The sequence below is a fragment of the Ixodes scapularis genome, unplaced genomic scaffold (genome assembly GCF_016920785.2).
Source record: "Ixodes scapularis isolate PalLabHiFi unplaced genomic scaffold, ASM1692078v2 PGA_scaffold6__148_contigs__length_123643588, whole genome shotgun sequence".
Classification (NCBI taxonomy): domain Eukaryota; kingdom Metazoa; phylum Arthropoda; class Arachnida; order Ixodida; family Ixodidae; genus Ixodes; species Ixodes scapularis.
Window position 1 is genome coordinate 59213917 of NW_024609881.1, and position 26674 is coordinate 59240590.

The 26674-nt window shown below is 41.7% G+C and overlaps 1 protein-coding gene across 1 annotated transcript; it reads left to right on the forward strand.

Moving 5' to 3' along the window:
• The first annotated feature begins 1551 nt into the window (after positions 1 to 1551).
• LOC120836148 lies at positions 1552 to 20611 on the forward strand. Its single transcript, XM_040220659.2, has 10 exons — positions 1552 to 1686; positions 4180 to 4337; positions 5263 to 5355; positions 5743 to 5860; positions 6886 to 6927; positions 7353 to 7480; positions 7620 to 7691; positions 15042 to 15175; positions 19297 to 19352; positions 20496 to 20611. The coding sequence occupies exons 1-10, from the start codon at positions 1638 to 1640 to the stop codon at positions 20609 to 20611; spliced, it is 966 nt and encodes a 321-aa protein (XP_040076593.2). The 5' UTR covers positions 1552 to 1637.
• The last annotated feature ends 6063 nt before the right edge of the window (positions 20612 to 26674 follow it).

Sequence of the window (26674 nt, forward strand, 5' to 3'; positions counted from 1 at the left end):
TATTTCAAATTGTGGGTGTGATAGGGGTGTAAGAGGGGTGTATGTAGGGTGTAAGCCTTCTCGTACACCCATGTTACACCCACCAATACTCAAAATCGTGTAAAAAGGGTGTAGGAAGGGTGTTGGTTAAAAAAACACCCTTTTAACACGATTTTGGGTGTTAAAATATTTACGGTGTAGTGGATTTAGGTTAGTGATCCAAAACGACCAGGGGAATGGTCGTTTTGACACGCCAGCGACCGCTTACAATGCTTGAACACAGTGGCGTCGTCTACCGGGCAGTCCTGGATACCTCCCAGTCTTCCTACAGTTTTGGGTGTTATCCTTAGGCATTACTGTATTATCACGGATGAAAAAGTTGGTTCATTTAAAAACTGAAAATAAATGTACAATAAGATGAACTCGCACCCCTAACTAAAGCAAAAAGAACAGCGTCCATCCCGAGACGGCGACAAGAGACCAATGACCCAATGTTGCCAAATTCACCTTCTTTTGTACATAGTCTGTATTCTAAAACATTCCGAACATGAACGAGCGATACGTTACAAGATGATAACGTTGTAGAAAAGACTACAAAGATAAAATGAGAAATTCGGCTAGTGGGGCCCTGGTCCAGTGCCTTCCCGTGGGAGACGCGCGCGATGCTTACTCGGTCGTGAAAGTCAATAGAAATCAGTTGAGTAAACGTAGCCCTGGAGAGCTGCTCTCACCTTCCCTAGCAGAAAGTGAGATGCCGCTATTAAAGCACACGATTGTTTAATCTCACTTTTACGTGTCATCAATGCTATTCAGTGTATGGAATCGCACTTTTTTTTTAATCGGAGCGACGAGGGATTTGAGGAAGCCATTTGTCGAAAACCCCTGGTGTATTCTTCCGCGTCTCCAACGGGCCGGTTTCGTGATATTTGCTTGTCTCGTTAGCCGCGGCGTTTATGTGTGGCCGGCATGTGACGTCATATTACATACTTATTTTCGTGCAGTGATGCAGAAGCCACGTGCTCAGCAAGCAATGGCCACCAGAATGGCCGCTGATGTGATGCAAGTGGAAGCCATGTTTAGAATCCACCGCGAAAAGCAAACCGCTAACGTTTTTTTTTTTTTTTTTTTTTTTGACACGCTTCAATCGGACTTTTTCAAAAAATAGTTTACGTTCCATGTTCAGAGCCAAACTCGACGCTCTAATGGCGGCGCTACGCAGCTTCCGCGCCCTTGGAGAAGCGAGCGCCTATGAAAGCGTGCCGCAGGGAAGAGGAGAATCCATTCTAACAAGTTGGTCCTCGTAAGTGGCCTTTGATTCATAAAGTCGGGAGTGTTTCAAGGTAGACGATCTTGATCTTCTATAACCGTCATTAGTGCGGAGAAATTGGAGCTATTGAGACTGCCACGAGATGGCTCTGACATTTGAAAAGGGTGAGTTGCGTTGTTAATGCTCGTTTCGTGAAAAAAGCTGTCTTTAACAACATAATAAATGCAACTTCCTGCTTACGACATTTGACTTATTGTTTTCAATATCTGGTATTTTGTGTAAAATTTTAAAGGGCACTTATCCTTTTCACCCTTTAAAAAGGTTCCTGACATAGCCATTCTTACATTTCCAAGTGTTTTTCTCTCCTTTACGCACGTTTTTGCGACGGAAAATGTATTCGGCTACACTCATTATTTTCAGCGTTGCTACTGCTCACGCCGGTGATGTATTGATTCTATTTACGAAGACCCTTCTGCATGGCGTTTTTCTTAGTGACGTAATATCGAATTTTACTTTTCTCCTGGGCTTAAACCTCCGAGCTTTTGGGCACGATAAACAGTTATCATGGAAATTCCACACACAATATTGCAGACGAGAAATAATTTGTATTACGGAATGCACCATACCCCCGAAAGGCGCAGGGTTTAAATAGGCTTGGGTAGACATACTGCATTGATTGTATTCATAGATTCCTTCAGAGTCGCTGACAAATAAGACGCGCAGGGTGTGTCTTAATAATATAACCTTGATTCTTGCTTCGTGATTGCTTCTTCTGTGTTCTTATCCTCCAATGCTTCAATCCTACTGGATGAGAAGAAATAATGAGATGCTCGTCAGTCAACCGGCCCTTCACTTAGGTTGTGAATGATTGAAGGAGCGGCCTCTTATAAATATATGCCACTATATCTTCCGATAACCAGGAGGGGTTAATTCGGATACTTAAATACGTTGGTATTCTAACGGCTGTATCAAGTAGTGGCCAGGCTATTTAAATCGACTGCAAAATTCGGTTTCTTAACCCATCGCGCTACGACTTTGTGCAGCGTTGCCCACAGGCGGTGCAAATTTTTCTATAAACTTTGCAAAGAGTGAACTTACCTGAGGAAAAAGTAAAGAAAGCAATAGTCTTAATTCCCGTGGAAACCCAGCGAAGCCACCGTTCCTCAATCTATCGGGCGCCCAGGTGTTTGAAGTCTGGTGACTTCACTACGTTTCCATAGGAGTTCAGCCTTTTTTTTTAACATTTTCCTCAGGTAAGTTCGCTCTTTGCAAATTTTATTGATCAAATGCACCACCTGTGAGCAAAGCTGCAGAACATCGTAGCGCCATTTGTTAAGAAACGGAATATTGCGGTCGATTTACAGAGTCTGCCCGCTACTTGATGCACCCGGTACTACATCCAAATGTCTTCAACAACACAAGCAAAATAAAATTGCGACTAGGCTAACGCAAATCTAGTGATTATATTTTTATAGCTCTGGCACGTAATTCTTGTACTTTTAACCAAACATGGTAATACTTTTTCTTTTTTTTATATAGATTTGTCAAAGCAACTTAGCTTAAGCAGCGTTCTTAAGTACTGCTGGCTCCAAAGAATGGTTTGGAACCAGCAGTACGTAAGCCACGTTCCGCGTTCTAAAAACGTTGTCCGTCTTTTTACGCACTTCGTCGTCATATAAGTTCCATGCCAGCGGCCAGGATCCTGGCGGTGTTGCATCGGTGGTGGTAGGAGCCAAAAGTACGAGCTTTCCATCGTAATTTTGACCGGGAATTCTAGCACGAAGCGCAAGGGTTGCGACATCCGGGAGCATGACGCTTTGGCTCCTGTGAGGTCGTTTGTGAACACTTCGGGATTACTTTTAAAATATGTATGTGATAGGATCTTTAAGCACCAGTCACAGACGAGCTCTAATGGCATCGTACTCCACAGTTCAGCCGGCCAAAGGGCGTCACACATATGTAGAAAGCGACACCGAGGTAATTATACACGAAGCAGTTGTTCGCGTAATCAACGTCTGACGTACGTCAGGTCTGCATAAAGACCATGCACTTGGTTCCTCCTGTTACACCTACAAAATAAGAGAGGATGCAAATGTGGCTTTTTAATGCGGAACGCCAATTGCATTGTACGTGCACGGAATGCACAATAACGTAATGTTTTTTTTTTTCCCAGTTCCATACTGCCAGAAATCCTTTCACGTAGTTGGGCATTTGAGAAAATTACTCTTGCGCTTTTCTTAGCCTCCGTTTGTTCAGATTATGTGTACAATCGGAGTTACCAAATGGATGTGACCGTCCCAAAACGATGTTTCATTCATCATGGCGCCGTACAATTAGAGCGCTGAATTGCGAAAAGTTTGACAGATCTCCGAAAGTTTTTCCCAAGAACAGGAACGTAGGCGTGGTATAAAAGATTAGGATTATAACCATCAATATTAAAAAACTTGGCAACAACAAGGTAATCTAAATTCTTCAGTTCCTTTGTTTTATGTGGTATGGCACTCTTATAGCATTTTGAAGTCTATAGAAGTAGGATATCTTCTCATAAGCTGCATATTAAGAAATGCATATAAAAGAATAACTAGTGATAACGAAGCACGAGTAGAAGATGCCCCCCCCCCCCCCCCCCCCTCTTTCCCCGATTTTCCAAATTTGTTCCGTTCGAACTATTCACATGAGTATAGGCTTGCTTCCCGTGGTTTGTTTTTATTCCATTACATTTCAAACGTCTTGTCATTGCAGAAGAGCTTTCTTATTTTTTGTTGAGTTAATTGTAATTTGTTTGTGACAGAGAACTTTGCTACGAGATCTATTAAAAATTATTTTATTAAAAAAACACCGTGACTTGTGACCAACGTTTTGTTTCGTCCTCTGTACCGAGAAGTTTCCTGCAAGTATGGAACAGTGGGATAACAGGAGCGGTTACGTTCCAGGTGTCGTGTATCCGGTTCTGATTGAAAGCAGAAGCGAAAACTCAAGAGGCGCTGTTCAACTTTCTAAAGACTACGTCATAGACTTGGAAGAATCCAGTGTTTTAGGGGACCGTCTGTATTTTTCCGAGGCTAGGGATGGAGAGGTGAATCACGAATTGGTAAGGAAAGATTACCTTTCACAAGGAAGCATGCTTCCGCCTCATTGATTGAAATTCACTTAATTTAATTAGAAAATAAACATTCTACCTGTTTATTCACTCAGAAGTTATTTGATGTGTCCGCTAGTGCCTTTGGAAGTTTTCGTACATTTGAAAGTGCCATTCAAGCAGACTTGTCTCTGCTATTAATAACGCAAATAACGCACATTTGTTTAAATGACGTGCCGTCTCCCACGATTTTTTTTTTTTTTGCATTCTTTGAGAACGTTTTTCTACCTCGATGATTTATACAACCATTCGCCCCGATATTCGTTCTGTGTCTTGTTGAAATTCATTGAACGTAATCATTTACTGATTTTTTATAAAATGTTTCGCACACGACACAGACGTGTCAAAGAATTTTGAACAAAAGTACGACCATATTTATTGTCTTGATCGGTGGTCACCGTGACGAGCCGGAGGAAAAAAAGACACCCGCGACGCGACCGCCACCCGGCGGAAAGTAGACACCCGCGACGGGACCGCCAATCCGGGACAGCGGAATGAACGGAAACTAGGCTCGCAAGCTCTTGGGGCGACTACAAGGAGAGGGCGGTGCGAGAGTAGACATAGCCGACGCGGGTCGCACAGCGCGAAATCTTTGAGAAACCTTTATTATCTACCTGAGAGTCTACTGATCTTGAAAATGGAGCCCATTGATAACTAATCTACTGAAAATGCATATCCAAGTGTTGAGACATAAGGTTTTGCATAAAATGAAGGAATTTTGCACCAAATTTCGAAACCGAGTTTTTGTTGACGCACACAAAAAATCAACGAAACCCTAGCCATAAATAGCTTGGCTATAAAAATAACCGTTCAGCATTTCAGTTGCTACTATTATGAAGATCACTTCGCAGTTATTTTACTCATATGTTGTTTTCAGGTGGATACTACAGACATGCGTAATAGTGCTTATGCAAATTTGGAACACAAGGCTTCCTTTACAATTACTGAAGCAAGTGTGGGAATCAAAATGGTATGTACAAATATTTTTGAAGTATATATTCGTATAGGAACAATAAATACGATTATACAAATGTGCAGGAGGTTATGCAATCATTATTTATAAATCCTGTATTTGTTAACTACATAGATTTTCGCGAACATTTTATAAACCTGCAGCGCTTTTTTAAGTTTCGAAAAAATGAAGATGTATTAAGCATATTGGAAGTTCACATCGCCACAGCGTCTAAAGAACATTATTTATGAGAACTTTAAAATAAATATTTAGAATACTTTCTCCATATATTGCTTCCTAACCAATTGAATTTTTAGTAAGGATGAAATGTTTGGTTCGCGATTCAAAAACAGTCTGCAACGGGCAATGCTTGCAATATTCAGAAATCTTTCACTTTTTTAACAGGAAGGATACCTAAACTTTACACACGGAATTGAGCCACTGCGAATACATGACAAATCCGGCCGAATCCCTCACAGAATATTTCCGCTCCCGACGCCTGAGGAACCGATACACTTGGAAAGTAAGTGACAGAATCAAACACTACACTAGATATTTCTTGAAAATTCTACCTTTGAAGGCTAGACTTCTCGAAGCAAAAATTATTAGAAATGTTGAACGTATACGACCGAATTTTTTTCTCCAGCGTTTGTTTCGCCTGCGGTGTCAATTCTGGTACGCTCTCAGTTGATTGCCATTTATTATCTCGATGAATTAATTACCCTCCCGTTTTTTCTCTAACAAAACATTCCGTTTAAAGCGTGGCGAAATGATCGCATTAATTAATTGTCATTGGGAAATGAAAAGAAGTGCTTGCAGAGGCCACCGCCCCTCAGTATTTCATTATTTTTTTTTTACTTGCATCATTTCAACGCTCCTGTATTAGTGATCTGAGTATGTAACCTGAGCTTAAGAGAATTCAGTATCAGAGTATGTATGACCTCAAATCGTACCAATAATTAGCACTTTCGCAGTTAACGGAAGGGGTCACTCGTTTGGCAGCCGGAAAAAAGTTATTATATCCTTATATTCAAGTTAACACAGCTTAAGTGCGTTCAAAGTTGCCGTTCACTTCTTCCTAAATAATTTAATTGGTAGCACTCAAGGGTTCCGAGCATATATGTTTGTACAAATAATTTTTAGGACGCGGAATATACTGGCAATTATAACGTCCGTTATATTTTTACTTAATTATACTTACTGTTTAGGTAACACGTCAAAAATATCACTTCCTCGCCTTTTCTTTCAAACGAAAAAAAATATGTACTCTATTTTGGCATGGTTCGGCTTTGAGGTGATGGCATTAAGGTAAACACATGCGCTGACATCGGATATTGTAATTATTTGTGAAAATTATCTGGAAGATATCTTAACGACTAAAAACCGCAAAAACGGGCCAGCAAAAAAGAAAAAAAAACAAACAAAAACTAATTTACAGCAAAACACTAACTGTTCTTCTATACTTTTGCTCAAGAAGCATGCCTTTGAAAAGTTATAACCTTTGACTTCGATTACTTTTTATATTCAGTATCACTATTATGTTTACAGTTCCCTTAGAAGACCGTTCCGATGAAAGTCTACTGCCAAGAAGTAAGCTTATTTTGTTTTTATAACATTTAACATTCCTCAGCAGTCCCTTCAACCAATTATACAAACACCAAGGAGCAGGCTGCAATTCAAGTTACATGCGCGGCATACATACTAGCCATTTTATAACTATGATGCCATTTTCTGTACACAGTAGAAACCCTCAGAATTTTTCTGCTTGAGGTTTTTGCTTTGAAATAATTCGGTAGACATCAGCACGTGCTGCGCGAGTAACTACAATTCGAGGCCGCACTTTGATGATATAATGAGTTTGAAAGCATTTGATTCGGGAGACTGTTTCACTATCTTGCACAAAAATCAAGATCAACTTATCTGGCATCGTGATTATTAAAAAAAAAAAAAAGATTACAAGGTGAATTCTAAACTCGAGAAGCACTGAGGACATACCATCATTTGAAACCTTCTAGGTGACACTGCAGAGCCACCCGCCGTGTGGCGACCTGAAATGTACGTCATGTTTGACAGTGTAATACACAAGTACCTGCAAGGAAACAAACACCTACAGGTTCGATACATCATAAGGCTAATGAACATGGTGCGTATGCTTAACATTTGTTCTTGTTCGGAAATAATTTAGTAATATCTGTTTTCACTGACCAAACAAAAAGTGCTTATTGAGGGTTTCGTGCTCCGATTACTGACACCCATTCGAATGCCTTATTTTTTCCACGAAGGTGAATGCTATCTTCAAGACGGTTCGCAAGCCCCGAATAAACCTCCAGCTTGTTGGAATACTCGGATTTCAGGTGCGTATTGGTTGTTCAACCCCCAAAGATTGGTATCTCTAAGTTTGAAAGTCTTGTTATTGCCGCCAAGAGTGCAACACAATTGTAAACTCAAAACGTTTTAGAAGAAAAAATTTTTTTCTCAGTTAAAGTGGACTTTTTTAGTTAGAACCGTTTCGATCAGATTACGCTTTGCCAAGGGGACTCGAGTGAGAGGAAAACAATAACTATTTGTTTAACTATAAATTATTCGATGCCAATGATTTAATTCAGATTTATTTGCGTTATACCATATTAAATTATATAACATCAGTATAGCCATAAACTAGTGCATTTGATCACTAGATGTATTTTTGAACATCACAGATTGACTAATAAATCCATCCTACCACTGAAAATAATGCGGAAGAAATAATTACTGTAAATTTGAAGCAGGGTTTAAGTGACATTTGTTTAGTAAACTCTGACTTTGTAGAACAAAAAAAAAACAGCTTAATATCGTGTGGCTGCGATATGCTCAGACGACTGCTTTATGAGATTTATGAGTGCGTTATGAGATTTTTTTTATGAGTGCGTTATGAGATTTTTGTATTCTTCAGCGATTAATTGATTTAAAAAGAACACAATGAATATACAATGCATCGCATGATAGAAAAATGGTAAATTATGAAACTATTTTGGAATTAGTTTTGTGGAAATGCTTTTATTCAATTAATTGTAGTGAAGCAGGTATAAATCAAAGCACTATAGAAATCATAATAGAAATCACGATTTAAATCGTCCTGAATTTATTCACCACCATGCTGTTAACGCTCATGTTTTCTGGTTTGGAAGAATATTGTATTGGTCAGCTTGATACAATGTTTTGTTTTCGATATGATAGTGCTGCAGAGCAGGTTTACACAATTGTGCCGGATGCAAAAATATATTCAGTTTAGTGATTTATATTATAGGTAAATGATGAAAATATTATTAGTTATATAAACTACCATACCTTTAGCAATTCGTGTAAGATGACAACGGACATGGCAGTAAAATAGATAAAAATATCCGCAAGTTATTTACCCTTCCCACTTAGACGACTTTTTCCTAAATTGATATGTAGATCATGTGTCACTAAGTCACGGGACGTCATTTCTTCTAAATTTAGCGGAGAAACTAAATTGGTGTTGAGGGCACGTGGCGTCAATTTTACTGCTAAATCTAGTGGCCAAATTAAAATTTCGTTAAGGTCACGTGACCAAGTCACATGACATCACTTTTCCCGCTATATTTAGCGGAGAAACAATATTTTTCTATAGGTCCCTTGACGTAAAGTGACGTGACGTGAGTTCCCGCTAAATTCAGCGGGGAAATAGGTAGGGCAAAAGTCGGGACTCGGAATTCAGTTGTTCTGTTTTCTGAGATGCATTGTGGGCGCTGCAGCAGTATTTTAGGCGTTACCGAGAAAAAGTAACGAAATACGTTAATCATCACAGCAGAAAATATCAAGGCCAAACCAATCATAGCTGTCGCCCATCTTTTGTGTTCTCCTCTGCAGCTTATATGTAACATTGCATCAGCAACTACTACTTTACCCCATGGCACGAAAATTCCAAGAGTTGCTGTTTTGCACAAAGCCCTGGTTCTGTTGACAACATTAAAAACTGTAGGCTCAGATCCGTACTTCCTTTGGTTTTTAAAGTATTAGAACATCAGATAAAAAGCACTTCTGCAAATTTTTGAATCATAGAAATGTCTTTGTAATGCAGCAATACGGTTTTCAAGAAAAAAGTCAACAGAACTGGCGTTACTTAGTATCAAAGAAAATTAATCAACATTTTAAAAATAAACTATTTACCACTGGAATATTTTTAGACTAGAAAAGCGTTTGATTTCACTAAGCATGATATATTGTATGAGAAACTACCGTTTTATAGAATACGAGGTGTTGGTACGTACGTAGTTACTTATCTTGCCGGTCACAATACACGTGTTTTAATGGATACCGGTACCAAGCCAGAACAAATTTCGCATGGGGTTCCACAGCGGTTTATTTTAGGTCCTCTGTTTTTTATTATTTAAATTAATGATATTGTACCTATCGTAAACACTCCTGAAATAGTTTTTGTATGCCGACGATACAAGCTTTTTTTTTTCTCGTCCATTTTTACATCATCTAGAAGTTACGGTTCACACATGGCTCAACGAGTTATCGGTGTCGCTTGACCACAATCACCTTCAGTTAAACGTTACGAAAACAAAATATGCAAGTTTTAAGCCACGAGGTAAACCTGACGATTGTGAAATTGTTTTTAAAAATTCCAAGACTCGGTGATCGAGCGTGTAATCGTTTATGAGTTGTTAGGAGAAGTTTAAGCTGGACACCTCATATAAATAAAATGCATGCAAGCAGCTTGAGATCTATTGGTATTTTATACAAAATTAGATAGCTGGTTCCATGCTGGTTAAACCGTCAGTTGCACAATGCTTTAGTTACTTTCATCTCCATTACTGTTTATTGGTTTTCTTGTTCAACAGCAACAAAAATATTGATAGGTTGTTTATTTTGCAAAAGCAAAAGCTATACGTTGAACAGAAAACCTTGAGCATACTGACCACACAGCACCATTCTTTTGGAGCGCAGATCTTAGCCGCCCGTTTCTGGCTTGAGCAGCGTCGGCGTAACCGTGAGATGACGTGACCCCCGTGAGGTCACGTGACACCAGTGACATCACTTGACCTCCGTGAGGTCACGTGACACTGGTGACGTCACATGACCTTCGTGACGTCACGTGACCCTCGTCAGGTGAGGTGACCCCGTGAAGTCACGTGATCCCCATGAGGTCACGTGACTCCAGTAAGTTCACGTGGCCCCGGCGACGTCACCTCACCCCTTGAGGTAACATGTCCCCGTGAGGTCACGAGGGTCACGTGACCTCACGGTTACGCCGAAGGCCTCGCCGTCGCAGTCGCCATTGGCGTGACTCTGAGCAGTAGCAGGCAGGATGAGGAGGTTAGGAGGAGGGAGGAGTATACGCTCCCCTCAGTACCCTTCCCTCCTTCTCCTCAAGAGCTGCGCTCTAATTCGGTTTTACAAGGAGTTGCACACTCTAAAAAAATTCCGTGAGTCAACTTTCCTGCACAACACTCGGAGAACCAATCAGCGCTACTTATGCAGGCAGCTCAGCGAATGATGATACCGCAGCATATGTTTCGACCAAAAAAGGCAGTCTGAGTTGTGACATTAAGCAACGCAAGCCTGACGTTTTGCATTGATTAATGACACAACTCGGATAGCGTTTTAGGTCTAAAAATATGTTTCGGCATCGTCATTCGCTGAGCTGCCTCCGCAAGTTGCGGTGACTGGCTCTTCATGTTTTGTGCGGGAAAGTAGACGTACGGGCGTTTCTTAGGGTGGAAGCGGCTTTCGTATTTTAAACATAGTTTTCTTGCCACTGAAAACAATAAAAGGCTTCAACTGTTTTTTGACGCACATCTTCCTAGTAATACACAATGCAATCTACGACACGGCTCCTATAAAGTAACTTGGTCTAAGACGAACTATGGGCATTCACCAGTTAGCATACTTGATACCTGATTTCTTAAATAAAACACCAGCCGTTAGGAAAACAATCTCAGGTTGTGGAACAAAACACAGCTTTAAAATTACTCTACAGCGGGACCTTGTCTCATGTCATGTTGAGTAAATACTTTTAGATTATATTTTCATTGTGTATGAGTTGAATTACCTGTCTCATTTATTTCCAAAGTATTAAGTGCACTGACGATTGTATAAGCGTTGTACAAAACATGCTGTGTTGATTGTTGCTGATGTGCTATTTTATCTTCTTGTAATCTTTAATGATCATTGTTGTTTTTTTCGCCTGCTCAGCATTGTAAACGGGTGATAGGCCCGCGTCAGGCAGAGCTAATCTGCCTTTTGTCCTGTTACCATAGGCCTAGTGTCTCCATAAAGCCAATTCAATTCGATTAATTGGAAATGAAAGGAACGTGTTACAGTTACCGATATAAACTAACGCACGTTATCTTGGCTTTTGTTTTTTAGTTATGAATTGATATGTTTTGATAATTTCACGTTACAGGTGTACTTAATCGCCATATTTCTAGTAACATTATGTCCATGCAGACACTGAACATAATTACTTTATCTTTTTATGGCTTCACCCAAATATTCACAAAAAAAGCGAAGAAAAACGCAAAAAAATCACTTAGCTTCGCGCCTTGAAGCTCGAAAGAATATTTGTGTAATTTTGTTTAAACTTTTAGGAAGTAAAAGTAACTAGTAACGTAAGTACATTACCCGTTACTGTTTTGAAAAGAAGTAACGAGTACGTTATGTGTTAACGAAAATAAGTAACGCGTTACCGGTAACGTCGTCACTTGTAACGCGTTACCCCAACGCTGGCGCTGAGTCATAAACTCAAGAAAAGAACGTTGCACTCCGAAGTAGAACACGACCCAATCAACAGTGAGACATCAGTCAGGGATGATGTCCGGCTTTTTATAAAGGAAACAGAGAGAAGAAAAGCGCCCTTACGTTGAAGGTTACAGATGTCACTAAAGACGGCACAAAGCAAACGGAATGGTTTCGTCTCGTTGCCGTTACAACTCATTAGGATACGCGGCTACGATATTGACTGAAGAGGACACCGTGAAAAGCAGATCCCGTAAGTTGCTATATTCGATTTCTGCTTGTCGGTCTCTTTATGCATGATAGAAACCACTGCTATTTATATCGTTTCTTACTTACTCTTATTAGCGCCACCAGGTGCATGCTTAAGGACCATTAACATGCCATTGCACATTTACGCTCCTTTTACTTATAGGCGACCATAACCATGCAACAGGCGAGCAGAGGCTTGTGAGGGACCAGCTGCGCTTGGTGCTGAAAACGTCAGCAGCACCCAACCCGAATACACCCATGCCAAGGTTGTTTAAGAAGGAACTTCTCGAAACCTGCTCTGCAGTTTCCTTACAAATTATTATATCTATCACGCCTCCAAAGTATTAAGCAAAGTTTGCTGAACAAAAACACTAAGATTCCTTTAGGTGCCAGATGAAGAAGCAGCAGATGTACCCACGTTGGCCAGCCTGAAGGATTCGATGTATCGAGAAAGGCGCTCATCGCAGCCACCGGCGGTTCCTTCATCAGCCGACACTCCGCAAGACAACGACGCCCACAAAAAGACAAAAATAGCAGAGCCCTTCTTCATCGTCCACGACCGCTGATACCCTCGTGTTGAATAGTTGCCTTCGCAACACGAGATGGCACGCAACGGCTGTCGTCAGTTAAAATTATTTTTTTTTCCGGACGAGACTTTATTTGTTCTACTATCGGGGAAAAATGAAATGCGAACAGAGGAGCGTGTGGCTCGCGGTACAGGCTGCGCCGCCTGGAAGTGAGCCCAGGAGCGAGGGTGCGTGGCCTACTCCAACGTGTTCACGCCCCTCCCTCTGCGCTCCCCAAGCTTCAGCAGTGCGCCTCTTGGTGTGCTGAAAGCTATCACCGCTATCCTTGCTGGCTCTGCGCGTGCGGTGCAAAGAAGCTCGCCGCATTTGCCGAACAGGCAAAGATAGCGGTGACAGCTTTCAACGCACTGAGAGGCGCACTGCCGAAGCTGGGGGAGCGCCAATCGAGGGGCGTGAACACATCGAAGTAGTTCACGCACCCTCGCCCCTAGGCTCACTTCCAGGCGGCGCAGCCTGTACCGCGAGCCACGCGCTCCTCTGTTCGCATTTCATTTTTGTCCGATAGTACCTTACATGTGTGACCAACTTGTAATTCTGCATGTTGTAATTGACGGAGTGCCTAGCGCAGCCGTTTGATTTCTGTTGTCGGGTCGGCTAGCTACAAACTTTTGCCCGTGCGTTTGAAGGGCTATAATTACATTCACATTTGCTGGGATTCCTTCCTTGACCCCTGAAAATTTCATGACGGATTTTGAGCAGGCGCTTTTTGGCGGTCTGCGCGTCGTGTTTTCTCAAGCTGCTCATCGCGGGCGCCATTTTCATTTTAGCGCAAAAAATGTGGGCTTCTGTTCAGGGGGCTGGGCTCTAAAACGCATATTCAAGAAACAGCCAGCTAAGGGCGTCATTCATAAGCTCGCGGCATTTTCCTTTGTTTCGCCTTCGGACATCCCTTGCCCCTGGGCGTTTCTGCGTCGGTGCGTATATTGGTCGGTGTTCCGGAGCTTATTGGATTACTTGATTACTTTGATGCGACTTGAGTGAGGGCATTTTCCACCGGAACGGTAGCACCATCACGGGAACAGGAGATCCAGAACCAACATTTATTTGGAGGCATGGCAACGAAAAATTAAAGCCACGTCGGGAAGATCGCACCCGATACGCTTCGCGTTCGTTCATTTCATCGAGAGAGACGAGGTCCAAACAAGAGTCATCTTGCTTCAAGTTGGAAACCGGGGAGCCGTACGCGCGCGAGGCCGCAAGTGGGCTAAAAAAGTCAGAAAACTGGGGGAGAATGAAGTACGTCTTCACAGTGTCGTCATTTCGCTTTTTTTTTCATTTTTGAACTATGCTCAAGCTTTTTATGAAATATAGGCATTGCTGAGAGCTTTAGTCGGAGAAATGAGTGTGTGACAAAAGTTGCAGTCGATTCTTTGTACCAGTGTGTGATGTGTGAGAAATAAAACCAAGGTACATTTGTTGCAAACAGGAGGTATCCCTCTAATCGAATGCAGAAAAATAGTTTCGAACAAGCCTGAGAGGAGGGAGGGGAGGGGAAGGGTGCTAGTGCGTGCCTGTACACATATCTTATATCTGGTGGTATGTTGGGGCCCCGAACAAGGTAAGAAAGGAGCGTCGGTCTGTGTTGCGAAGAAGGGTTCTATGGTTCGGTGACGGTATCAAAGAAACGACTTATTTGGGCCATGACCTTGCACTGTTTTAATGTCGCGATTACATAACACTGTGGAAATGAATAAGAAAAGAATGAGATATGACTCAATGTGATAGTGCCAATCAAAAGCAATTGGGGATTTGTCTGACCAAATCGCTTCTGTTCGCGCAGTCAAAGCCGTTGGCTTTATTTCGAAGTAACCATTCGTTTTATATTTCAATTTTGTACAATTTTTATTTTTGTAATGACAGATGGCGTTGTAAAAACAGAACTAGCTCCTTTCTAATTCGTTTTCCAAAGGTCCGTATGTTTCTTTTAGCTTATTTTACTTAGAAGACTCAATGCCAAGTATTGCACAATTTTACAAACAATTAGACCTAGAAACATCATTGCATCTAGGAAGTACTACTTTTCGATGATAACCAAGCACCATTTTCAACGGTGGTCTAATTTCTGATTGAAAAAGTAATAAAATATAAATATTCTCGTTTAATTCTTTATGTTTACAGACGAAAGCAGAGGAGTATTTTATTGAGGAGGAAGATAACCTAATCGCAGCGATCGAGTCACTAAGAGCCTTTGGACCATACACTGCAAGCACCACGTTCGCAAGGCCCGCCGATTTCTACGTGATGCTCGTTGGGTAAGCAAGATCACGTAATTGAGCCTGAGGTCTAGTTGCGCCGTGAGGGAGAGATAACATGTTCCAGTTCCTTATGGCGATTCAATGCTCCCGAAGGATATGTGATAGATTACGGCGGTCGTGCGACAATTTTCGGACTTAACAATAAATTACGCACTGCTGAGATCATATCTTTGACTTCCATAACCTCTCAAAACAAATTAGCTTTTATTTCAACTCAAAAGCAGGCGTAGAATTTGTTTTTCGTACAGAACCGAGCACAGTTAGCTTTCAACTCGTTGCCGGAACAAGTGGCCACATGATCTTCTATTACGGATTCGAGGCAGGCAAGTGTCACAACCTTGGCAAAGGCCGGTGGGGTATTACTACAGGGGGATTCAAGGAGAGGCCAGGCTCTTTATATCGACCGCAAAATTCGGTTTCTTATCTTATCGCGTTCCGATTTTGTACGGCGTGGGCCACAGGTGGTGCATTTTTTCTATAAAATTCACAAAAAAGCGAGCTTACCCGAGCAAAAAGTAAAGAAAGAAAAAAGTGAAAGCCGTTTACAACTCCCTGTAACGCCGAATTTGAGCGCAGCTCTTGAGGAGGAGGGAAGGGTACTGGGTGGGTGGGTCACGTGACGATGCCGATGTCGTTATCAGTGACGTCACTGCTGACGTCATCGGTGACGATAACGATGCGGATACCGATGACGTCATCAGTGATGATGACTATGACGATGCGGATGCCGGTGATGTCATAAGTGACGTCACCGATGACGTCATTGATTACGATGCGGATGCCGGTGACGTCATCAGTGACGTTACTGGTGACGTTATCAGTGACGATGTGACGATGCCGATGTTTTATCAGTGACGTCACTGCTGACGTCATCAGTGACGATAACGAGACGGATACCGATGACGTCATCAGTGATGATGACGATGACGATGCGGATGCCGGTGATGTCATAAGTGACGTCACCGATGACGTCATTGATGACGATGCGGATGCCGGTGACGCCATCAGTGACGTCACTAATGACGTTATCAGTGACGATGTCATCGGTGACGTCACTGATGACATCATCAGTGACGATGACGTCATCGCATCGTCATCAGTGATGATGACGATGACGATGCGGATGACGGCAACGTCATCAGTGTCGATGACGTCATCGGGGGGTCACGTGACCTCGGGGGAGGGGGTCACGTGACCTCGGGGGAGGGGGTCACGTGACCTCGGGGGAGGGGTTCATGTGACCCTGAGGGGGGTCACGTGACCTCACGTGACCTCTGGGGGGGTCACGTGACTTGGGGAGTCACCTGACCTCTGGGGGTCACGTGACCTTGGGATGACCTTCGTGGACACGTGATCGTGCGGTGACCTTGGGGGTCACGTGACCTTGTGATGCCCTTGGGGGTCACATAACCTTGGGGTGACCTCTACTACGCCGACGGCGACGCCGCTGAAGCCGGGAATGGGCCCCTAAGAGCTGCGCTCTAAAAGGCTCAGCTCTTATGTGAACGCAGCGAAGCCACAGGTCTTAAAACAACACGGCGACGTTTCGCACGGGAGATAAGAGATGGCGCAAGCGGTCGCGACGCCAACTGCCGCCAACGAACGAGCATACGACATCTTTAGCAAACAAGGAACTGTACTTTCTACGCTGTCGCCGCCTGCGGAACGCGTGTCGCTTTTGAGTCGAAAAGATCGTCTGCTAAAGACGCCGGCTCTCGGCGCCGTATGCTCGTTCGTTGGCGGCGTTCGTTGCGCCATCTCTTTTCTGCTGTGCGAAACGGCGCCGTGTTGTATGAAGACCAATGGCGTCGCTGCGCTTCCATAGGCGCAAAGCATTTTTCTTTCTTTAGTTTTTCCTCAGTTCAATTCGCTCTTTGTAAATTTTACAAAAAAAATGCACCATTTGTGGCCAACGCTGCTCAAACCCGTAGCACGATAGGATAAGGAACCGAATTTCGCGGTCGATTTAAAGAGCCTGGCCTCTCCTTGAATTACCCTGTACAGTTGGGCGATTCACTGTACCGCAGTGATTAGACGCAAACTACTACTCAAATGTTCGTCGAGCTGTTTTTTTCTCACGAGCCAATCTCGAGTGATCACTGAGTGCCCGTGTCGAATACTCGAGCCGCCTTCGACACTTTACCCCATATGGTGTGATCCCCGTAACTACGTCGTTAATTTTTTCGAAGCAGAATAACACTTTACCAATACACGGAAGCCGTTGTGCTAGTAGTGTTTCTTGGGTGTACAGTAGGATATATCGAAATGTTTCCGAAATGAATATGGAATGAAAACAAAACCATTGCAAGTTGTGGTATTTGAAAACAGAATCCCCTCCAGGATGAACGCACTTGATGCGAGGTCTTTCGAGCTTTTCTATTCATTCTTGGATCGGAATTGTTTAGAGACCTGCAAATACGGAATTGAATTCCTCTGTTACATTTTCATTCAACCAAAATCTCTTTCTAGTCAAGACATATTGACTTTTGGGAAAAATATAAAGTGTGAGGGAATTCAAAGTTCCATTCTGCTATGTTTTTTGTAATCGGAGCAAATACCGAATGAGATGATTTGCTACGCATTAAGAAAATGCGACACCCATCTTGCGAAAAGCTTTCTGTTTTGAATTCGATTCATTATGTAAAATGTTATCTACCTGGTGACAAGAGATGCCCAAGGCTTCCTCTATTTTACGCACCTTTATTGGGCGACATGCAAAACGTTTCCTCTACAGTGTCTGATGTGCTGCCCGTTTCAATGTGTAGCGAACCTGATTCTTCGCTTAATATGTGCCACAATGCTGGAGAATCGAAACCCCAAAAACTCACTGTTGGAAATGAAGACGATAAATATCAAGGGCATCAAAGCTGTATTTATTTTCCTTTTTGTCCTGTTTATATATAATATGACCATTGGGCCTTTGATTTTACTTTTGATTAAAAATGCACGAGGCTGTTTCACTCAAACGCTCGTCAAAACTAGACTAGAAGATAAATCGATTTCATATTTACATTCACTTCGTTTGATTTAGTTGGATTCCGGAATGTTTTCACTATGTCCTTGCACACGAGAAGGTAAAGAGAGCGCACACACGAACGGCATAGAGAACCCAGCACGAGCGCTAGAACAACGAACCTTAACAAAAAACCGAAAAAAGTCTACTCGATCATAAACAACCTTCCCATATCCTAAAATTGGGCGTAGTAAATGTTTGTAAGGAGGCAGTTTTTTGCTAGGTGAAAAACACCCGAGGATGATTTGTTTTAACCTCCACAACGTGACCTGCAAAGCTTTGATATGTTTTTCTTATGTCATGCGTTTCATTCGTAATACTGGCAGATAAGTGTTCCACTCATTATATGCTAGTACCATCTAGATTACGGGTTCAAAGCAATAATACATTTTCATGTTTTCTTGAAAAACAGACATCTTTATTTTTATTTCGGCATAGTTCAGTTATTAGGAGGCGGTATCTAGCTATACACATATGTGTTTATATCTGTCTAACCGATATGTGTTCAAGAAAGGACACATATGCGCTGATATCTGTCTCCCCCTTGTCTTCGTGGTCTCTGGGCTGTATTTACCTTACCTAGTGATGAACAAACTCGCCTGCATCGCCACCTTTGCTACCCTCGTACTTCGGTCCGACTCGTTCCAGCAAGCTTGTGTAAAAAGCATTTCAATCCGAAATTGTAACATGCCCTCTTTTTTAAGTGCCGCTTAACTTGGCTTTACGGCAACGCGACAAGAGACGTGTAAAAAAGCTTCGTTGCCCCTCAAAACGAGGGGTAGATGTGCATAATTTAGTCTAATACGCGCTGCATGCTGGAAGTTATTCATGTATTATTTCCGAGGATATTAAGACCCTTTATTTATGCGAATCCCAGTGATCTCAAATTGTCAGTATTAGGCTGTTGTGACAGCTTCTTTGTTACGTCCCCATCGCCGTGTAACTCACCTGCAGAGACTGCATAAATGTAGCTTTCACTGCTTTTCTAAGAAAGGACATGTAAAGCCTAAAAAGCACAAACTATATGTACATACACCGTTTCACGTGATTAATGTTCACAGCAGCAGGAATGCGCATAATTATTATTTTCATATTTGCATTTCAGGCGCAGCTTAGGGAGACGTGACAAGTACAATAAGAAATTATATTCTGATATTAACGGTAAGAGGGTGGGGTCAGAAGGTGCTCCGGACCACACATTTATGCTGAATCTTGAGAAAATCGGAGTTTAACCAATTATTTCCGAGAGATGTTTAACGAATAACGATGGACATTCGCCGTTTCTGCTAGTTAGTAACACGAATCACTGAGTGGGATTTTTAAGTTGGTATCAGTTTTCACAGAAGATGACCTTGACTGAATAAAATTAACATTTCTTGCTTTGAAGCAGTTGGAGAAAGTCAAGTTCAAAATCTTTTTAAAGCACGTTTTGGCCACTTAGTTCAGAAATAAAATTTGACATGAAGGGTTGTCGTCAGATGATGGTCATAAAAATCACATTCAACAAATATCTCTTGAAATTTTCACTTCTATTCGTGGTGATCTTTCTACAACACGAACCGCGAAAATCAACAACAAATTATGACTACATTTTTATTCTACGTAAAACTGTAAGACTTGAAGTGTACGCGTGTCCGCAAAAAAAGTGTTTTTCATGACAAGACAGCCTATGCATTGCCAAACGCTTAGTGCCTTCCAAATGGAGCTCTAACGGTACAACCTAATGCCAAAGTTTTAAAACTCACTCTTTGCGAATTCGAAAGTTAGAAGCAATTTTTTTAAATTTTACACTGGCTAAATGACTCCCGTTTTTGGCAGCCGACGCCACTCATTTTCATGCGTTGCTGGACTTCGTCGACTGCCATCGTCTTATTGAGAATTTCCTAAAACTGCTCATAACATTTGAGTCAGCAAGTTGTGAAACTTTGGCATCAGGTTCGAGCACGAGCGCTACACTTGACCGAAGACTCAGCGTTTAGTAATTCGTAATTTAGCTTTGCGCTGAAAAAATTAACTGTAGATGTTTGTTTGTGTGTTTGCTTTGCTTGTACCTTTCTGAAAACAAATTGTCCCTGTAAGCACGCAGCCCCACTTCTAGACACGGCTTGTTTCCTTGGAATTTGAGACTTTTGCGCAAGCGGTCATGCCTCGGCTAAATATTAACTTTAAGTGGCTGAACGTCTCATAATTCTAAATAGCTGCTGTTCCAAAAAGGGGTTTTTTCACATCCCAGCGTATTCTTACAGGTTGAAAGCAACGTTATTGAACGTTTTTCGTAAGCAACAGATGGAGTATTATTTCCAGGTCTCGCCTATACTGGAATGGTCTGCGTGAAAGGCTGGAATGTGGCTATGTGCGAGGAAGAACCTCCTCTGTTCTATGGATTCACCACAATAACCCACGAAATCGGGCATTTGTAAGTATCTTGTCGCTTCCTCCATAAACACATGTGCCAAGCGTACCACCCGGGAAAAGCTTTTTTAGTCACCGTTAATAAATCCCATACCATTCATCATCGCTACGGACAATGCATTATGGGCCGATAAAAAGCGTAAGCATAATGAGCCTTGCTTTGCGTTTGCTAATTTGTCCCTGATTATAGTGCTGAGCATTAGATGGTTTTCATAGCATGAACATTATTTTCGCAGGCTCGGGAGCATGGACGATGGAAGTGGTCCCTGGACAAAAGTCCCGAATCATCCTGGTGCTCTTGCCTGCAAGTCCCCAGATCAATACATTATGAGTCCTGTACTGAAACGTGGACCGCCTTTCGCGTTTTCGCATTGTAGTGAGGCGCAGATGGAATTTGTTATGAAGTACGTATTTGCTTGAACTTTCTTAGGCGCTGGCATCATCGAACCTTTATTTTCCTTTGGACCCGTGACATTTCCTATGCTATTATTTCACCCTAACTTTGAATGCATCGTTTGCCAGTTAACGGGGATGTTACTTCCAATCGTAGTTACTTAAATCGTAGTTCACTTAAAAGGCAGCTAAATCCACCAAACGAATGACGACGCTAAAAGCGTTACCATAATACCGGCACCATGTTCCTTAAGCTGTCAGGGATAGTTGAAAGAAACTTGCAGCTCACCTGTCATTGGAGAGGCAACGAGGTTGCAAGTTCACAACGAAAATATATTGTATTGTGGTTGTGCTCTTATTATCGCTATAAACAAATTATGTGCATTATACCGAATTGAAGAAACATCAAAGCGTTTACCAAACGGTAGCTGAATTCATTAAACGTGACAAATAATTTTTCTTTTTAGAGTAATAGTACGTCCGTCGTAAGCGAACTGAACCGAAAGAAAGATTACAATGTTGATTGATTCGACGCCCTTAAGTCCCGGTCACACTGAGGCAACACAAGAAAAACGCGTTTCTGGTGACCCTCTCACATCGCGGCAACAAGAACAGCAGGGCAACACATTGCTGTCACCCGGAATCCGTGTTGGCCGATGTGTTGTCCGACCACCCTATCACACCGCGCTGACGGCGGGCCCAACGCTTGGAACACTCCGCCATCTTGATTGTTTACCTTCGTTCGTGTGTGACGAGGCGTCGCCGGATATGCCACTATTCAATGTGCTACAGCGTTTGAAGGGCCGGAAGTTGCTACGGGGCGACATCAACTAATGACTGTGGCTAGAAAACTTGACACGGGGAGTATTTTCCACCCTTCATTTTATGAAGATGTTCTTCATTCGCTGACAACGATTTAGCCCTATAGGAGGAAAATGAAATCGCCGATATATGTTAGGAATCTACGACATCGTATAAGTTGTTTCTGTTCAGTTTTTTTTTTCTTTCATGCAACCCTATTTCTATACTGCTCAGTGTGACAGGGCCCTGAAAAATTTTGTTGGCAAGGATTTTGGATAATGACTCCAATTAAAGAGGCTTAGTATATTGGCTGCCTTCTGCTAGTGGAAGGATGCTTTTCTCTCTTTCTTCGTGTGTGTTCATTAAAAATTTAAATGTTGTATTATTAATCTAATCTCATGAATCAGGGAAACACCGGTTATGAAAATAGGCCCTGGCAAAGGACAAACAAATATCTCCAAACACAGTTAATTTCTCCTAGCTGTGTTGAGATTTGTGTTTGTCCTTTGTTCCCTTGTTCTTTTTCTACAGCAATTATTTTCATCATGCTTTTCTAGCTCGCTTGCACCTTTGCATTATTATCATTATCATAATAACCTTGATAGGCAGCCCTTTTACCCTTCCGTATTGAAAAATCTCAGTTGTATGAGAAATTTCTCCGTCCAATAAACACATAAGAATCATACAAGATATGTAAGAACATATAAGAACTATATAAGATGTATAAAAAACTTGTGAAAAGTTTTTCATATGTTCTTATGTGTCTTTTATAGTTTTTACGGTTCTTATATGGTTCGTATATTTTCTTATATATCTTATGTGATTGATATGTGCGAATTGAACACAAGAAATTTCTCATACCAGTGGCTTTTTCACTAGGGTTGTTGGTGTTCGACCGGCGAGAGTTGATAAAACCCGTTTGCTCTACTCACGCCTGACTCCTTTTTAGCTCAGTAGGTAGAGAGCTCCACTGGAAATAGAGAGGTCCCTGATTCGATACCAGGACCAGGCCGATGTTTTCTGTCGCGCACCGGTCACCTAGCTGTGTTTGGAGATTGGTGTTTGTCCTTTGTCCCCGTTGTTCCTCTTCTCCAGGGAATATTTTCATCACTCTAGTGCAGCTCGCTTGCACCTTTGGATTAATTGCATTAACATAAAAGCCTCCGTATTTCTCCTATTGCACACACCCAAATTTCTATATATTATTATTTTAAAACATATAATGATCGATTCGTGTTTGTTTGCAGGGCACATGGAGAGCAATGCTGGAAAACACAATCCGACGGTGACTTATTTAACGTCACCAAGGAGGTTGCGAGCCGTTTCTTAACACCGGAAAGGTTTTGCCGACGCATTCACTCGGAGGAATTTTATTCGGCCGTGAGCATCACACCCATTCCCCTTTGTTCGTCTCCCTGAAATCCGATCAAGGAGAGGATTTCAGGGAGAGGAAAGGTAAATCCGCAGCATGCTGCAGGTCTGTCCAAACAGGACACGTTATGTGCAGCCACAGTATTTGCTGTCGCTGCAAATGAATGGTCTCATGCCGTTCCAATCCGCATGCAAACGTTTTTCTTTTTTTTCTTTTTTTGCTGGGGGAATTGCTATTCACGACATGGGTTCTTGGAGAGAGGTTTTAAGGGTGCTGATTACGTGTATTTGGAGTCACACGCTATGCTGGCTGTCGTCAAGACCCCACTGATGTTGGGAATCGCCAATCGTCTGAAAACAAGGGAGAGAAGGGGACGATAGTGGAGAGGCGAAGAGGAAAGGCGTGCTGTTTGTATGGTTAATGCCCGCAGCAAACTTCACGCCTTTTAGAAGCGTGCACACTTTTTTTTCCGTGCACGACATTTTTTTTTTGTTTTGGAAACCCTTGAGTCGGTGCCCTAATAAACACGTTTCCAATAAGAAAAGTTACCTTTTAAGTAATGCCAATTATGTTTGTGCTGTGTCATGAACATACGTTACGTCTCAGGCTCGCATAGAGCTACGTTCTTTATGGTTCGAAAAGCACAATCTCAATTTTTTTCTTTGCAAGAAAGAAAAAGGACATGTTTTAAATTTGTTTATTCACATTAATTCAAACGCCTCTTAGGTATCGCATATATAAGGACTAAACCGTTGGTTAGGAAGACGTGAAATCGCTAAACATGTACCGGAAATAGAAAAAAAAGAAAGGGACGTGAAATCGCTAAACATGTACCGGAAATAGAACCTACTTCACAACACATTATCTTCCATAAATAATAATGCAAGTACCACTAAAGTTTAATGTTTTCACCCAGTAAGAGATCTTACAGGCCCATAGATATAAAATTTGTCAACACCTCCTTATTCGCTGACCATCTATCTCAATTGTAAAAAAACATTGCTTTTGGAGACCTTCAGACATTTGCTGTAGTGTCTTTGCTTATGTGCACATATGTTCTACAGAATTTGATATCTAAATTAATATTGTAAAAGTAATCAAACTTTTGTCCTACAGCAAATATTTGAAGTTAACTGCCTTTCTTGCCACAAATAATTTCAGAGTATGAAGAACTGCGTCATAAAGTGCCGTCATTCGAAAACCTTTTGGTCCATAACGGAGAACTACCACTTCGCTCCATTTGGCTACCCATGCGGGCATAATGGCGAGGTAGGATATCCAAGATACTTTCTTTTTAAGATTTCAAGGAGCTTGGGGGGCATAGGTGTTTCTGATGAGTGCTGAGAAGGGAACCTGTCAGTTAGGGGAGCTAGAGTACCAACAACATAAGAAACGCATTAAGTGCCGGGTACTGAACATCTTACTATTGTTCGGTAGCCAATAAGATCAGAGGATAAGAGCGTCGAAGAGCCGATGACGCTCTCAGGATCAAGACCATAATGGTCCACATCCTGCAATCATTCAGCTGACAGCGACTCTATGTGTGCTTCAAGAACGGCTTACCAGTATATATTCTCCTAGGGAACACTAGGTAGATAATTAATGTTATATATATTCTTAGTTAGCTTGACTCTTTAGAGGTGCAAGTAATATCCGGCTCCAATTGATCTTTAGTGATACTCCGACTGTTCTTTTAGGCTTTTTGGATTTGTTTTCAAAAAGGCTGTGATTGCTACACTACTAGTCTGCCATCTGTAATGGTGCAAAAATTATAATGTCGTCCAAGCGACCTACAAAGTACACCTGAGTAACCCAGGGCGGATAGGTTGGGCAAAAAAAACGTGAACTTTTCTTTGTTTCACCATCAGAGGAAGATAAGCTCCTCTACTCTCAGTGATTAGACGTTTCCTTTTCCCGACTGTCCTCTTCTCTGAAGCTCCCTCTGGCATTGTGGAAAGAGTGAAGGAGTTCGTGAAAGAGTTTAATGTGCAATTTTTAAATCTACCCTTCTCGAAACCATTTTTAAAATATAATTTAGGCCTTTTTTTGTAAAGGTTTATGGGGCGGGTTTATTAAAATGATGGTTTTTCAATGTATGGTAAAAATCGGACAGTTAAAATTTGGCATCGAATGTAACGAGACAACTAAGCCTCTCCCAGTTTTGCAATACAAGCGGTACATCAATAAATTTTTTTTAGAACTGAGATCAAAATTCATATTTCACATGTAGCTTGAAAGAAAGATACAGACACTCAAAAGGTTCTCTGAGATTCTATCGGGGTACATGTGTACCGCGACACTGCTTAGTTCTCTCTATCTCCGATTCCACATTGAACAGCGAGGATCACCAGCAAGAGCAGTCTTTCGAACTACGTAGAAGAAAAAAAGACCGCAGATTGACCAAACACCGCTTACAAATTTTAAGCATTCTTAGTCTGATGTTAATTACCAACAACTCTTTGACGTGAAGCTCAAAATAATTGGAACTGTGCTGTCTGATTGCTCGTTCGAAGCAACCAAACCCATTCGGCATGCCACATGTTGCTCGCACACACATTATAACCGGACGGAAAACAAATAAGGAGAGTTCTTCACAAATAGCGAACAGGTCAAACCTACGTAAAAGTGATATTGACGCAGGAGGCGCTTCTTCTATGTCAGTATTTAGTGCGTATACGTGTATGTTTGTCTTGTCTTAAGTTGTTCGCACATGAATACACATATGTACTACAACTATATATTTTCAGACTTATCTTCTCGCTAACCTTGTCCGATTTTTTAATGCTTATTTTTAACGTATATCATGCTCCAAAAACCGAAACCAGATTAGTACGCGTAATGGAGAGATCCTACTTTAAATCTTCTGCGTGGTGCTTAGAATCGCGTAGCAAGCATAAATTAACGGCTGGTTAATATTCCTCGGTGTCTCGCCGCGACAAATTTGAGAAATCTGATATGAAAATTGTTCCCTCTTTTTCAGCGGTGCTGGTTTGGAAAGTGCAAAATTATTGCTAGTGAGCTGTCTTGAACAGTTACAAGGTGGAAAATTGCTGTCCCAAATATCCATGCCTTTGAAGAAGTATAAATTAAAGCGTTTCTTTTTGTCTTTCGCATTGAGTGTTATATGAGAAAATAACCATAATAAATATAGGCATTTACAATATCTTTTTACAATAAAATATCTATTAGAACGTTTTATTACCTTCATTTAGCTTTAGCTGCGAAAATAACACGAAAAACGAAATACAGAGACTTGACCGACCGGGTCGTTTTTCTTTAATTTTAGTAGAACTGAAAAGATTCTTCGCGGCAGCCATTAGTCCATGTCCTGATATCTGCCGGACTACAAATCAATGAAGAGCGAGAGCACTGCAGCAAATTGTGTCTGATCATTCGAGGCAAATCCATTTTATTTATCAATTGCCCCAGAATACAAAACAGCGGACACTTATAAAGCATTTGTTTCAGTTGCGCATGATAGCTTTCTGGTTATCGCGTATCTTCT